Raw genomic sequence first — 16,446 nt, 5'->3', positions numbered from 1 at the left:
TACACACACTTAAAAAAAAAAAAAAAAAAAAAAAATGGCTACAATCTCAAAAAGTAGCGAACGCGCAAGTTTCTGATAACATTTGATAAATGTATCGAAAAGAGAGATCAGGAACTTGTCAAGAGAAATCTAAAATGTATCGTGCAAGCTTCCCCCCGAGTGTCCATTGGCAAACGTTGTTTTCGGAGAAGCATAAACATAATTTGCAGCTGCCACGATGAGTTAGCGTTGCTCGAAAATGATGAAAAACGACGCGGTTCATTCAGAACAGTAAGAAGCAAAGCTTTCAGTGTCATTCTTTCCCGTTCTTTGACTGAAAAGAATTATATTCTACGAGACATCCTGTTCCATGCAGCATATAAATATCTTAAAGTCTTAACAAAGAGTGGGGTGGGGGGGTGGGGGGGGGACATCAGACAATGCTTGTAAGCTTTTATGTTTTCTGTGACTTGACATTAATGAATGCTCAGCGATGGCTTATCAGTCCTCGGACCAATCAAAGCTTTGTTTTAAGGGTTGAGCCTGCGTCAGTCGCGTTTATTCATGATGACAGCGTGAGCTTTATTTACTTCCTGTCTGCCAAATATCGAGCGTCAAACATCACACCGCCGAGCTCACCGTAGGGGGGAAAAAAAAAATAAAATACAGGAACCGTCTTGACATTTCCCGAGGGAGTCAGAAGTCGACGTAGCAAATAATTAGCGTTCATCGTCATGCTGATGATGATCTGCAATCTGCGCGCTTCACAATAAGGTCAGAGTTGGGCTGACCCAGCAAGGACACGAACACAATATTAGCATTCGTGATTGAAAAGCATCATGCAGTCAGCATCTAAACTCTTTTTTTCATTATTTTTTTTAATCGGGGCTAAATGGCATAGCAGCTACCTTTTGACTAAAAATCAGCACGGACAATTTTGCTGCCACGCTAGCAATAAAATTAAAAAAAAAAAACGAGTGCTGTCAAACGATTAAAATATTTAATCGCGATCAAATGTATAATTTCATAGTTAACTCAGAATTATCCAGAATTAATCACAGATTTGTATCTACTCTAAATTTCCTTTGATTTCTTTTTCTCTTATTTTTCCCATTTTAATGCTCTCATCAACAAGGAATCGTGGATCTGTTTTCTTTGTGCAAAATGCAAATATTTACTGAAACAACAGTGCCGCATTAATCTCGCGATAAAAAAATTAATCGAGTTAAAATTGTCTTCAATTAATGCCAATAATAACGCGTTAAACTGACAGCACTAAAAAAAAAAACAAATCATAATGGTCTTGTCCTATTATCCTATTATTGTCCTGAAAAAAACAATTCCGAACCCCAAAGTTCCACTTTGCCCGTTTTCATTTCTTTCCCCCCTTGCAGAGCTTCTGTCAGCCTGCCACGAGCTGCGGTGCCGCTACGGCTGCGTCATGACGAGGAACGGCACCTTCTGTTTCTGCGCTGACGGCTTTGAGGTTGGCGAGGACGGCACGAGCTGCCGAGGTAAGACTCCCAAACGCCGCCGCCCACTTCCTCTCTCCATCCTCCTCCTTTCCCACGCCTGCCCCCCCCCCCTTTGCCCTCCATCAGACTTTCCCTGAGGTGGAAAAGCGGGAGGTGCGAGGTGCGCGAGGCCATCTGTCGCCAGGCAGGGGCCTCCGTTCACAGCGTCGCGTTCGCGGCCCCGGCACAACAACAGAAGGCGCGCTATTTAGCTGTGGCTTTCTTTTGCTCATCCCGATGCAGCGCAAGCCAGTTTTCTGCCCAAGGAGATCTCGTTTCAATGCCAAAAGGGGCATCCAGAGTTGTTTCTCGTTTGCGCATACGTGGCACTGTGGTAACACAGTGCAATGCACCCTGCTGGACACACTTGTTTTCTTCCCCACTTTCTCAAAATTGGATGTTTCGAGCCGTCACTTAACTCATTGACACGGAAACAAAGAAATACGTCGTTAGTGTGAATTTTTTTTTTTTTTCCTCAATGGATTGCTTCATATTTATGGCCCATGGCCCACTTTAAACATCGACTTCCATATACGCTGTGAATGCCAGATCTGGATTACTGCTTGGACACGTATGCCGTCCATTGAACCGTTTTTCTACATCAGACTTGTCCTAATCAGCACTGATACCAATTTTTTTTTCCACCGGTGTTTGTCCCTCGGAGGCCATTTCAGAACCGTACCAGAGCAAGGATAACTCTTGCACTAAAGGGGAAATAAACAACCACCTTACAGGAACAACACGTACATCTTGTACATGGAAAAAAATAGGGCACGTCTTGAAATCCATCCACTTCTGCGACCAGCTTAAAAAAAAAAAAAAATCTATTTGGGCTCCCACAAGGCCGACTGAATGTGGACCAAACGTTTGAGACGATAAAATGACTTTGCAGATGCACTGCAATCTGTTACGTGGCGTGGATGATGCCCTTAAAGGGAATGCCAGCAGTTTTTCCTTCGCCATCGAGAGCAATATCAGACCGGTCACGATAGGACTGACAAGTTCGATCACCTTTTTGAGGACGGAACTCACAAAAGCCCGCTGAGAGAGAGTCACAGAACATGCTGGCATCTCTGCGTAATCACGCGAACATGGCGCTGTCCCAAACAAGGTTCCTTGGTCATCCAAGTGTTTGCCAAAGGTGCTGAAGTGAGGCCCGGTTCAGTGTACCGTGTGGATTTGGGTCATCTGAGAGCACGCCTAATTTGTTCCCACTGCCTCTCTATTTTTTTCCCCCCCTCAGACCATGATGAATGTGCCCAGTATGGCTCGTGCAGCCAAACCTGCACGAACACCTACGGCTCATACAGTTGTAGCTGCGTGGAAGGATACGTCCTGCAGCCCGACAAGACGTCGTGCAAAGCCAAACGAGGTGAGTTTGCGTCATCGCACACGTGGCCCTTTTTTTTTTTTTTTTTTTTACAAGACGTCGTGCAAAGCCAAACGAGGTGAGTTTGCGTCATCGCACACGTGGCCCTTTTTTTTTTTTTTTTTTTTTTTTTTTTTGGTGTCTTTTAAAAGGCTTTTCTTCAACCGGAGTGCCATGATCGCATATCGCCCGCTCCTCAGGTTGTTGGAGCAAGATGAATGTGGTTTGCCGCCGACTCCATCTATCACCCGTGTGGGAATTGCAAGATGTGGTCAGGCCAGGATAATGATCAAATTAATGAGCACGAGGGAAGTGGGAGCAGTCGACCGAGTTGAATGCCGAGACAATGCCCGCCGTAACTCTGATTGATGCTAATGCCAGATTGCGGTAGTTCATATACCCAAAGGAATTAAAAGGCCCACTTAGAAGTAACGCAACCGAAACAGATGTTAAGGCTCGACGGTCGATGATCAATAAGTTAAAGAAAAAAAAAAAAAAAGAATTATATCTGTGTGCAGCACATACTTCTATTGTACCCGGAAGCTTTTTAACCGATTTTATTTATTGTGGTCTCGATGGCATATGTGTTGAAAATAGCTGGAGGCGCAGCGCACCCAGCAGGGGGGGGCAACGCCGCCGTCGCCGCTTTTAATCAACGGGTCCTACCAGGAATAAAGTGAATATGATTAACCATAAACTGAAGCGAAGGCAATGCTGGGCTACATTGATATTCATTTAGCATCGAAGGGGGATGGTGGTTTGGCGCTAACCAAGGGTTTACCGTTATTTGCGACGGCTCATGAATATAAATGTTCAGATATAGTTCTCCGGGGCCAGTAGATGAAAAGCAGCAGGTTATTAAACAACAAACAACAACAACAACAACAAAACTCCACGTAAGATGGAAGGTCCAAGTCCGCAGTGCAATTGAAGAATTCATCTTGATCTAATCTGTTCTCATTTGGTTCAGACCGACTTGAAATATTTCATTTCCAACACACGGCTCTGAAATGAAATCTGAAATGCTTTTATATCTTGGCTTTTAGCAAGATACCGCTACTCTCTCCAGATAAGGAAAACGTAAGTGTGGGGTAATTGCGCGCTTCTGACAAACGCATTGATTGACATGTCCTTTTTTCCCCCCACAGTCGCAAAAATTCGAGTGCCTAAATAAGATGTGCTGCACTGCGTGCGCTTTGTACAGTATTTGGGGTAATCACTTCACTATCATGTTTTTGCCAATACATGAAATGTTTTTTTTTTCCGTCTCGATATAGCAAGACAAATAGTCCCCTCGAAGCAGCCTTGGAGACCGCAAGTCTTTTACTCCTCAATGAACACCGACGACGCGCGATTGATTAATGATGTCACTTGATTAGGCACCGCGATTGTTCCAGTCTCACACCGGCACTTTGATTCATCCGATGATGCGATGCAACGCACTCCTTTGTATTGCTTTTGTTATTGCCAGCGTGTCTTTCACACATCTTTCTTTCCATATCCCGACCAGATGCGGGCGACAGGCAACCCGTGCTTCTCATGGGTGGATCGGACCGTATTGTCATCAGCCACCTCAATGGAACGGGCTTTCTGCCTCTGAGGTCTCTGAGTGTAAATGGAAGTCTGGCCATGGATTTCCAGCACAGCCAGGACAAGGTTTGCTGGGTTCTGTCCAAAGAGTCCTCTGGGCAACTTCGCTGCGCCGAAATGAGGAATCTACGCAGGCTCACGCGGGAAAAGGAAATAACAACACAACAGCACTTGCACAGTATGTTCTGTTTTGTTTTTTTTCTGGAAACCATCAGAACGACGAGTAATCGGTGGATAAAAAGGGACAATGGGATTTGAGTTGCAAAATTAGCATGAGGACTATGAAGAACCTGAAAAAAGGCAATTTTACTATGCTGCCCCAATATTGACTGGCAAGCCGCGGGCAAGGGAATGACAAAAACGGCCAAGCCGGCAAATGTTGAGGGCTTCACGTCGGTTCCCGGTCATACCCGACGCCCCGCAAAGATTCGAAAAGTTGAGCGTTTTTTTGCCTGGCAAATACGTTATTATTTATGATTAATTATTGGTAATTAAATTGCTGGCATGTATCCAACGTGCAAAACGGAGTGGAAACGTGAATATATTTACAGCCATATTTTATATCGTTGATTGGTAGTTTTTCCTCAGTCATTGTAGTTTCCTGAGAATGTAAAGATGGATCCAAAGAAGGGTTTTTTTTTTCTTCCTCAAATATAATTTTCGTCATGCACTATTGCCGGAGCATACTGAGCATCCCCCCCCCGCCCCCCCCCAAAAAAAAGCTCCCTTGTAAATTTAATAACACTGCTCACACCTGAGATGCTCTATTTGTCCCAAAATGTATTTTGATGTTAATAACAAAAAAATGTCCACCATGTTTCCCATGAGTTGTCACTTTCAACCACTGTTGAACCTACAGAACAAAAAAAAAAAAATCATCTGTAAAAGATGACTTGCATCTCTGATTCCAAACTACATGAACGATGTAGTGGGCAGCGGAACGTCCCCGCTTTACTGACCCCCGTCGCTGTTTCGCGCTATGATCTGATTTCCTTGTTTGCACTTTTGATCAAACACAGTCAATATCAATGACAAAAGCGGTGGCCTTCACGGGAATGTAATCTTGAGGCGCTTCCGCATGGAGATATTGCCTTTCAAGACAATCTTGTCCCTGGGGAAAGATTCCGAAAGCACCGGCGGCGCTGCCGGCTGCGCAGCCATCCGCACCACTCATTCTGGTTTTGGTCTAAATTCCGAACATTGCCATCCTGCATTCGGAGCGGACCCCATTGTGTGTGATAGGGAACGTTTTAGCGACATTCGAATGGTTCTCGTAGCCACGGGAAGTCGTTGATTACGGCTCCATCGTTCTCATTGCAGATGCTGAGCACATGGCTATCGACTGGCTGACGGGCAACTTCTATTTTGTTGACCGGGTCACCGACAGGATATTTACGTGCGACCAGACTGGCGACACTTGTGTGACTCTCCTGCAGCTCGACCTGCTGAATCCGAAAGGAATCGCTCTGGATCCTCTCACGGGGTGAGTGGTCCGCCGCCTGTGTTAGCAAAGCGTTCCAAAAAGCACCACAAATGGACTCATCATCATTCATCGGGGTTTTGTTTTTGCCATGAAAAGCAAATTATAGAAGAAGGAAGTAATTACGATGCACAACGAAGCTCCTCGGGAAGCATGTGAGTGAGTTAGAATGAAGTGATTTGAATGATTGTGCATCCCAGTGATGCATCTGCTGTCTAGACATACATTTGCAGTCACACTTGTCACCTTACATCTTTCGTGAGGAAATTCAGCAAGCGGGATTTTCAGTTCGAGGAGGGGAAGGAGTGTGCATGAATGATTTCTTTCTTTCTTTGTTTTTCTTTTCTTTTTTTTTTGTGTGTCAGTCATATGAGTGAGAGTTGTCACCATTCACAACCGCAGCGAGGTTGTCAACAAATACGGGATGGAGGAACGGAAGGTTTTCCAGGTCGTTGATGTTGTCAGCGGTGCAAAGTTTTAATCTGCCTTCCATAAACGAGGTGGCAAACAGGTGCTGGGCCTTTCTGACCAAAAAATCGAGAAAACAAGCTGTGGCTTGGATGCTAACACCGTATATGTTGCTTTTGTGACACTTCAACCTACAAAAAAAAATCCAGTCCCACGCTGTGAAAAACGCAGACTCACTCGATGGCTTCATTTGAACGCCACTGGCTTTTTTTGACATTCACTCCATAAACGGTGACGGCTTTTCTCATAATCATGACACACGCTTTGCGACTACCTACAATGAGACATATTCTCATTGTATACAAAGTGCTTCCTCTGGTCGAGTGTCAGGTGTCTTAACCTTGACCTTGGATTCAAAATGTGTGCTGATCTCAAATCCAAAGACGCTCTTCCATGCTAAACCATTCTTGACGTGCACACTCATGGGCGGCACTAGACAATTCCAATTGACGAACATAAACATCCTATGGCAGCGAATGAATGAATGATGCAACCAGGACAAAATAAATCCTCCCTTGGTCAGTGACTCCTTGCTGTCTTGAAGTAATTGCTTTCCCTTGCAGAACAATACGACCTGGCAGATATGTGTTTGAAAAAAAAATCGACACTTCCAACTTTGTATTCCGCATATATTCTGACAGGCTCAGGTACCGTGCCTGCTCACTTTTTGAGCATGAAGTCTGTCAAACAGAAGAAATCCGGGTAGCATTTAACAGCAACACGGGAGCGTTTGTAAAACGTGACTTTGCTTCAAGGAAAAACAAAAGCGAGCGAAGAAAGTGAGCCGCTCGACTGACAAATTCATCCGGTCTTGATAGAAACGCATATTTATGAGCGCGATAACGCGCGTCATCTTGGCAGCGTCTTACTCTTCTGATTGTGGTCTTTTGGGAGTAAATTCCTCCCTGCAGTCTGGGTAACTTGCGAAAATAGATTTTTTTTTTTTTTTTAATGATTAATAATCACAATAAAATAGATTACTAGCCCCAAGGTAAGTGTTTTTGGAGTGTCTTTGCTTGCTCCGTGTGAGTGAAGTTGAACAGCTGCCAGTGTTGGCAATCCTCTTTGTGGTTTGCGGGCCGCTGATCACTTCTTTGTCAGTTCATCCCCCTCGGAATTGAGTTTGCTCACCGTGGGCTTTTGCTACAGCGGCCATCTTTGAACATGACATGATTTGGGATTGATTGCCGTCAAGGCTGCCGGCTGCCGCGGAAACTCCGACCTCATTCTTTCAGTCAGCCTTAGCTCCTTACCCTGGGTGAATGTCGGCCCATATATCATCCGGTGAAGTGGGGCTTTCACCCTTGCGTGTTTTGACCGCGTCCTTGTTTCTCACGACCGCGTCTGGTCGACGCACTTCATTGACATTCACTTGCTACGGGTTCGGAGTCAAACAAAATAAAGCTTGAACTTTGACAAGACCGACGCTGACGCCAGCAAATTGATCGGAGGGATCTTGAAGGGGTCCCTCAACATGACAACTCTTCATTTCTGTGATGTTGATACACCCGCGGACACAGAATGTCAATTAACACTTCGGCGGCGTTGCTTATGCGACGCACTGCCCTCATATTGATTGAAAAAAAAGGGAGTGACGTTACGGCGCTGTGCTTTCTCACCGGTCTGGCCCCATACGTCTCTTCAGAGAGATTGGTCGTGCGCCCACATTGAAAAGAGTCCAGTCCAATCGGATGGTTGCAGCGTGATTTGAGACTGTCAAGAGCAAGAGATTGTCGCAGCGGTTTTTGTCAAATGGAGGAAAGAATGATGAATTTAGTGTTGAAGGATCCGATTTCAGTATTAACGTCACGAATGTTATCTTGAAATTAATTCAAGTATGGATAACATATATCTGGCACTTGCCAAATATGCCATATATCAGGGCTGTCAAAATAATTTTTGGCGCAGGCCAGATTTGAGTTACTTTCCCTTGGAGGGCCGTTATGAATGTGAATACATATGAAGTAGTCAAGAATAACGGTTTATTCACCGAATGCTTAAGTGATTGTAATGAGGGGTTTGGTCACAAGGAAATGCTGACAGTATCACTCTTATATATTACAAATGAGAATTTGAAATTTTGGTAGCGATTTTAGCAAGCATCATGAACGTTTGGCATTTTTGATTTGCTTTCACGGGCTACATAAAATGATCTTGAGGGCCAGATCACGCCCCCGGGCCTTGAGTATATGGACACGCCGTTCGTCTTTGTGCTGTTTTATGCCACAAAAACCAAGTGCAGTTTGGAACAATACCTCGATTAGCATTGTTAGAATTGGCCAAACTCTTCTGAGCAACTACTCCGTTGAAGACTACACGGCTGCGCACCTGTTTGGGGAGCGGTTTTCTTTTGCTGATGCGTCCTTTTCTTTGATCAGCAGTTTGGAGGGCAGCCCTTCCCTTCCCTTCGCTGACCTGACGTGTGCACATAAAGCTCGATCTCGGTCGGTGCTCGCTCTGGGTGCCGAGTCCTTGTTCATGACTGGCTGATGTTGAAGAGGTTGCACAGCATGACAAGTGTTAACCAGTACGCCCCCCAACAAATGTGAGAGCTTGATAACGACACACAAATTGCACAAGGGGAAAAAAAAAATCACTTAAGTTGGGAAAGAAAAGTACCAACGCCAACATTTAATTAGTCCGAAATAGAGTCTTAATCTGGAAGAACAACAACAACATGCTTCCACGACTGCTACAATGATTCGCCTGGGCCAAATAATTCAAAAAAATGTTTCGACAAACTGACAATCCACAGTTTTTCGGTTGTGTGAGCGATTCTCTTTCGCAAATGTGCTGCACAACGGCTGCTTTCTGTGTGAAACTGACTCCCTGTGTCTTTCGAAATTGATTTCAAGCCCCCCTCCTCCCCCCACCCAGTATTAAAGGTACTTAGTGCTTTGGCTCCTGTGTGCATTGTGCTCTCATACCTCGAGGTCCTCTGCAGCACGCTTTTTTTTTTTTTTTTTTTTTTTTAAATACCCAACAATTACAGTTGAAGAAATGGAAAATGTTGTTCTTGTGGTGCGTGTCGCCGCAGGTATTCGAGCGCCTCTGTGGGTGGCCTGGCTCAGCATTTAAGGAGACCTCCAAAACGCCACTTTTCATTCATTAATTTGAGAAACGCTTTATTTGATTTTATTTTTTCTTTGGCCCTCCATCCATTTTTTGGTGGCGCTAACATTAGACGAGGCGCGACGCACACACATGAAGCAAACACGTTGGAGCAAAAACGAGAACACTGAAGATTGTCATCATCCCAAGTAAGGCTGTTTTCACAAGGCATCACACCGAATGTGCTTCGACCGAGCAAGCGCTCCTTAAGCCTGTTACACGCGTTTAAAGATAATTGCTCAAAGCAATTTCGAGCCCGATTCACCCGGTGTGACCAAAGTCAACAAATGTCTCGAAAGATTACCCCGAAAGACTATCTTGTGATGTGCGCTGTATAAAGAGAAGGAATAAAGCTACCGGCCCATACCATAGTGGACATCTGTACTCAGAATACTAGCGCGCCTGATACCAGCCTATCATATGTAATACGAATCTCTCCCCTTGAGTGTTCAATGTATGTGTTTGGCATATAAAAAGAGACAGAGAGAGAGAGCATGTAGCCGACATTTCCCATAGATGTGTCCAAGTTCCATTTTAGTAACAAATTACTCATCATTCCTTTTAGCATGGCAATGTTCCTTTTCATGTATTTTGTGGGTGTGCGTGCGTGTGAGATCAACAACATTTGTAGTGTCTGCGATCGGGTCGAGAGTTCCAATAGCCTGTGTGGGACTGTGCGTCCTAGCTCATCTGTCACTTAACGTTAGCGATAACAACTGCCTGTGAATGAGAGACACATTGTTAGCGCTGCCACATCAATGGGGAAACAAATATCCACTTCATTTATTTCAGTTCCCGGCGCTGCGAGATGCTTTATCCAGTCGGCGATTTGTTATTTGGAATTGGATGGGCCCCGTCTCAGTGGGGGCTTCCTTACTTTTGCTCCCACGCTAGCTAGGCGTCGATATTGTTGCTAGCTGCCTGCAGCTGACGTTTCTAATTCTACCACGCTATTATCCCCTTCCAATTCTTGATTTTTTTTCTCTTTCCGCCACATTTGTCTTTCTTTAATGACGGAAGGCCGCTTTTCCGTTTCACAGAGCAGACTGCGACTCTTCCAGGTAGAGTTTGATTGCATCTTGCTCATGCAGGACCATTTTGGATGGCGTGACCTCTGGGTTCTATTCATCATCGAGGCGCCTTGACAACATCAAATCAACGCTGCGCGATAAGTTCAAGCCGTCTTATTGGTCGTTGGCAAATCTGGCCTCAAATTCACAACGCGACCCACAACTTGTATTCCTTTGTGCAAGATGTGTTTGAATGGTGGCGGGGGAAAAAAATACTTGGTGAAGGTATGGGACTGCTTTGTGATTCAAAGCATCGTGTGTGAAACACGGTGGAGGAAATGTTAAGCGCTGACCATATGTGAAGCACGAACGGCCATGACATTCATCGTGGAGGCTTTGGAAAAAGGGTGTTGCTTGTCTGGAAAAAAAAATGTTTACATGTTTCGCACACTGCATGTGGTATTTCCTTTGGAAGGTCAAGTGGTCCTATCGGACCGATTTTGTTGAACATGACAAAAAAATGCTCTTGTGGGACTGATTGAGTTGAGTTTTGCAAATGTGACCATGAACAAAATCAAAGATGTTGATGTCGGTGCAAAAAATTTGATGTGGACCTCTCATACGGTCAGTATTCAAGATTTCTAATGTCGAGATTAACAAAGTCCCGGAAAAGCAAAAATCAGCGCTGCAAAGAAACACTCAAAATAAAGCGCATACATGACAGCAACAATGAACTGACACAGACGGACAAAACATATAAAACTAAAAAAACAATTATTCTGATGAGACAACGAGGCACACCTGGACAAGACACAAATGGGCACACAAAATGGCTGCCCTGTAAAAAAAAAAAAAAAAAAAAAAAAAAAAGTCTTTGTTGAATGAATGGCCTTTCTATTCATTTCAATGGGAAAAGATGATTTGAGATACTGTCCGGGTATCTTGCTTCTCAAAGCACCTCTGCACTTGGTCTTTTTGTAGCATGATGTTCTTCACCGACTATGGGAACGTGGCCAAGGTGGAGCGCTGCAACATGGATGGCACCAACAGGACCCGGCTGGTGGATTACAAAATCGAGCAGCCCACAGCTGTGGCGCTGGATGTGGTCAAAAGGCTGGTCTACTGGGCAGACGCCTACCTGGATTACATCGACGTTGTGGATTACCAAGGCAAAAACCGACACAACATCTTCCAGGGAAGCCAAGTGAGTGACTGCCTTTTGCTTTTTGGACCCTTTTATCGCAATGGGACGGGCGGCGCGCAAAACCGTCAGATGACGATCGCCTGCGCATGGTTGGTGAATATGAGACAAGCGCGGGAAGGAGAAGATAAACCAAAGTTAGCCTTCGATTCCAACACTTGACGTCGCTGGCCTGGATCATTAAGCACCTGCAAAGAACAACAAGCCGTCACTTAAAATCGATCTCATTAATGGTGAATTGATTCATATTTGTATTTTAATGATGTGCGATAAATCATATCGGCCCAAACCATCTCATCTGAAACGTCAAGCGAATGCTTACTGCTGACATGAAGTTCATCAGACAGCCGATGCATTTGTATACTAATTAGGTAGGTCGAAGCAAATTAAGGACCAAAGTAGTTTTGTCCCTTTTTTTCCCCGCGCACATTTCATAAAAGCAAAACACAAGCGTGTGCTACACGACCGATTTGGCTCATTAAAATACAGCGATAAGCTTTCCTCTCCAGCCCGTTTGTCATATCTCGTACAATTTGTCCACCGACACGTCGTTAAACTAAGTGGACTCAGCTGCTTAATGACAATCTAGTAGCGATAGCAGCAACGCCACCGCCGATATCAATGTGTGCCGAAGAAATGTGAAGATTCCACCAGAGAGGCGGAACACGGGTTGTGCTTGTTTCTGCGTTTCGTCCGACTTGTGTTTCCCTGTGCCCCCGATGTCACGTCGCGTGTCCCTCGGGTTTAGCTCCGCTTCCCGTGAACACGGCTCAGCCAGTCATGTCACTTTTCATGGGTGTCAGCCTGCTAAATGTAGCATGGATGCCCAGGTATCAAGGCAGCGTCAGCCCCCGCAGGGCTTTCCGGCTCCTCGGCCCAGTCGGTGGCCTGCCGAGTGTGCAGACGGGCGCTTGCTCGCCCCAACAAGTCGGCGTGATTTGAGCCATCTGACTGGACTAGGTTGTCGTATCATAAGAAAAGCTCGTTTGATCTCTTTTTTTTTTCCCCCCCCAGGTGTCAAACATTTATGCATTAGCTGTGTTTGAGAACTTCCTCTATGCTACCGAGAGTACGCACGCTGAGCCTTGGAACGAGGCGACGCTGCTGCAAATCCACCGGTTCAACGTCACAGCAGAGCTGAAGACGCTGGCGAGTGTGGGGAATACGCAAGCACTCCGCGTTTACCACAAACTCAGTCAACCCAAAGGTAAACCACACAACCAACGTGCCAGGGGTTGGACAACTTTGGATATTTTGCAATCGACGCCAAGGCGCTGATGGTCGTGTTGACGTTGATTAGTGGATGACCGCGGTGATCTTTTTCAACACTGACTCGCTCACTCGTTTTCCCTGCCCTCTTCGGTTACCCCCGCCCAATCACAGCCTTATACCTTCATGGCCTCAAACACGGTCTGAACTTGTCAACTGTCAACACCCATTTAAAAGTTACGACCGTTGGTGACACCGTAAAGTTACCCGAGTGTGATTTGTAACTGTAAATCGACTTCAAGCAACAATCGTCATCGAGCGGCACTTCAGCCGAAGCGTCAATTATTTGAGAAGTCCTTTTCACCCCCCCTGGTGTGTGCATGCAATCGCGTTTTGTTGTGTTCTTCTAATATGTTGCCGATTTTGTCCGCAGTGAAGTCTCACGCGTGCGAAATGAACGCCTACGGCAAATTGGGCGGCTGCTCCCATGTTTGCCTTCTGAGCGGCAGCTACAAGTCCCGAACGTGTCATTGCCGTGTTGGCTTCAGTCTTGGCTCCGATGGACAGTCCTGTAAAAGTAAGTTTGTCCCACTTTCCAATCTATTCTTTGAAACTTTTGTTTTGATCAATAACCGGGCTAATTGCAAGCGCTTACAATGAATGTCTGAAAAGTACAAAGGTAAGGTCATACCGGAGCAGACGGAGCATTCATCTGTCGCAGACCGACGCTGATCAAGAAGGGCACTGATGGACACAGATCATCCATCCGAAAGGACGGAATGCCATCATCGCGCCGCTGTTGTGATTGATTATCGCCAGATCATATTTTTAACTTTGTCTGCGGTTGTTGAGCAGGCTGATCAATGCCGGAAGACTGCGCGGTTGACATTGGAAGAAGCGAATCTAATTCACGTCACATTCGGGTGCGCAGGGCGGGGAGGGCGAGCAACTAGCAGTTTGGGTAACAAAGCGCCAGGACGTTTTGGGCTGACACTTTTGATTTATTCCCCCATTATAGATGATCTGATGGCAGAAGCCATCTTTTTTTTTTTTTTTTTTTTTATGCCTCCTTGCTCTCGCTTTCTCTCTTCCTCAACCTAATGAGATGGTGGTACTAAATGCTCGTGCTTCTTACAGCGGTCGCAGAGGAGTTTGATATCTGGGTCTCTCGCAAGGCTTAATTGTCTCCTGGGTAGCCGCCATCTCCCTCGCACAATGATAAATTGAATGGAGGCATGTGTGGTCCTCACCCTCCGCATCGTAGTCTCCCGGGTTGGCACCGAGCGCGAGGAGAGGTCCGTTTCTTTCTCCGGAAGCCCTCCTTCACGCTTCCTCTCACCTCTCGAGGCTCACCGAGGGTTGGAGTATGCGGAGCCCCCACCCCTTCGCGGCCGGCAGGCCACAGAGGAGCTCCGTCAGCTTTCTAGTCTTCTCTCTTGGTCCTTTTATGCAGGCGCGCTGTTATTTTAGATCAGAGACAATGTTCGCAGCCAAGGTAAGTATTTGTCTTGGTCTGTTTGCCTTGGTGCTTCCTTTCGCATACTGCCAGGCAACTTTTTTTTTTTTTTTTAAGCCCATGGATGATTGAGATGGGAACCAATAGTCATTGGCGCTGGTCATTGACGCCATTAACGTGAAGCGGGGAGGTCTAGAGAACAATGCCTTTGATGAAAGAGCTAATACCAAGGAACAGCAGTGACAAATCGCAGCAATTAAATCCCACTAACAGTAAACGGTCTCTCCTTTTGTTCCTCTTAGAGCCCCAAAACAATCTCTTCCTGTTCTATGGTAAGGGGCGTCCCGGTGTCATCCGAGGGATGGATATGAACGCTAAATCTAGCGACGAACATATGGTGCCCATCGAAGACCTGGTCAACCCTCGAGCTATTGACTACCACGCGGCATCGGGACAGATTTACTTTGCTGACACCACCAGTTTCCTCATCGGAGGGCAAAACATCGACGGGAGCAGCAGGGAAACAATCCTGAACGACGGTGAGTCCAAAATCCTTGACCCTGTCTGGTGAAACCGTCCGACGCACTTGGATACGTCCTTGATTTCAAATCCTGCTTGAATGACAATTTTTCTGTCGTCGTTGTTGTTGTAGAACTGGACAACGTCGAAGGAATCTCTGTGGACTGGATTGGCCATAACTTGTACTGGACCAACGACGGTTACAGGAAGACAATCAGTGTTGCCAGGTTGCAGAGTGCTTCTGAGACCAGGAAAACGCTCTTGGAAGGGAACATGTCGCACCCTCGGGCCATTGTGGTTGACCCTCTGAACAGGTACGGAAAAGCAGTTTTGCCAGACAACGCGGCCTCGGAGACGTCAATCTAAAATGTTTTCCCCCGGGGATTAAAGGGTGTGAAGTGGTAAATGTGTTGCAAGCTCAGTCAGTGACGTTTTTGCATTAGTGAATCAGAGATTAGGCGCTTCGAGAAGACGAACCGCCGCGACCAGCTCATTAGCTACAGTTCACCCACTTGATGACTTGTTCCATCGCCCTAATACGCAGTATTTCCTTTGTAAATTGAGGATGATCATGAACTTCATTGCACAACTCCATTCAAGTTTTCCACAAATTGCATCGATCGGCTCCTGATTATTATCAATTCAGTCAACGCAAATTATTTGCATGTTATTGCATGTGTTCAAGTCATCCAAATTGGATTACGTGCACAAACCCTGATAGCAAAATATCTTTGGCGACAAGTTGTGTGTTTTCAAAACGCACGGCGAAATCCGTATCGCTTTTATCGGTCCGACTTAAAAGCAAAAAATGCAAATACTGTATCTCCCAAAAATGTGACGCGAGGAAAAAAAGAGAGGCAAAAGCAATTTGGAAATTGGCGTTGAACATTTGCGGTTGACCCGTGAAATTAATCACAGACGGGGTTTTACAGTTGCGAGTTCAAGTCTTTGACTATTGAACTTCCCATCAAGCGATTTCCATGTCAGATTTACAACAGAGGCCCCGTCCGACCTTTGGATGAATGGCTTCATTTGAACCGCCATGACAGCATGTTTGATGACTAAAAATGAAAATTGTCTGCGGACTTTGAATAGGCTTTATTCGAAGTTGGTATTTGGAATAATTTGTGGCTATAACCTCCCGTGTAACTCCAATTCTCTTTTGAAAGGACTGAAAAAAAAAAACCCCAACAATCTGTTTCAAAAATTCCCTGTCGAGAGTCATTGTTTGCTTGTTTGTTCAATCTGGTGTTGTGGTTTTTCAGAAGCATTCCTATGGCGCGAATGTTGCAGAGCATCCGTTTCCCAGTTGCTTATCATCAAGCGAAAGTCGTTGTTCGTTCCAAGTTGATCATATCAGTAGCAAAGCAGTCGTTCGAGACCCTCGCGCTAATACCGCTTCGCTTGTTTGTCCAGATCAGTTTATCACCAGATTGCGGCAATTCCGCACGCCGCTTGTGGAGCAAGGCTTGAATGCCGACAAGTTTCGCATCAGAGGCAGCCGCCCGCTCATGCCGCTCAGTATTGGTGACACCCGGTT

At 45.7% G+C, this 16,446-nt stretch overlaps 1 protein-coding gene across 1 annotated transcript in view; it reads left to right on the top strand.

The window, feature by feature from the left end:
• LOC109521772 (low-density lipoprotein receptor-related protein 1B-like) overlaps window positions 1–15,272 on the top strand; it is a 94,842-nt gene extending 79,570 nt beyond the window's left edge. Inside the window, exons 4-12 of the mRNA XM_019879838.1 lie at window positions 1,374–1,493; window positions 2,737–2,865; window positions 4,373–4,630; window positions 5,773–5,935; window positions 11,503–11,725; window positions 12,737–12,929; window positions 13,365–13,508; window positions 14,690–14,926; window positions 15,040–15,272. Of these exons, the coding sequence (XP_019735397.1) occupies window positions 1,374–1,493; window positions 2,737–2,865; window positions 4,373–4,630; window positions 5,773–5,935; window positions 11,503–11,725; window positions 12,737–12,929; window positions 13,365–13,508; window positions 14,690–14,926; window positions 15,040–15,272 (1,700 nt within the window). The remainder of the gene's footprint in view (window positions 1–1,373; window positions 1,494–2,736; window positions 2,866–4,372; window positions 4,631–5,772; window positions 5,936–11,502; window positions 11,726–12,736; window positions 12,930–13,364; window positions 13,509–14,689; window positions 14,927–15,039) is intronic.
• Window positions 15,273–16,446: the final 1,174 nt, after the last annotated feature.

Source organism: Hippocampus comes, unplaced genomic scaffold (assembly GCF_001891065.2).
Source record: "Hippocampus comes isolate QL1 unplaced genomic scaffold, H_comes_QL1_v1.1 scaffold214, whole genome shotgun sequence".
Taxonomy (NCBI): Eukaryota; Metazoa; Chordata; class Actinopteri; order Syngnathiformes; family Syngnathidae; genus Hippocampus; species Hippocampus comes.
Note: the sequence above shows the minus strand (reverse complement) of the source record. Positions and strands in the feature narration are given on the sequence as shown.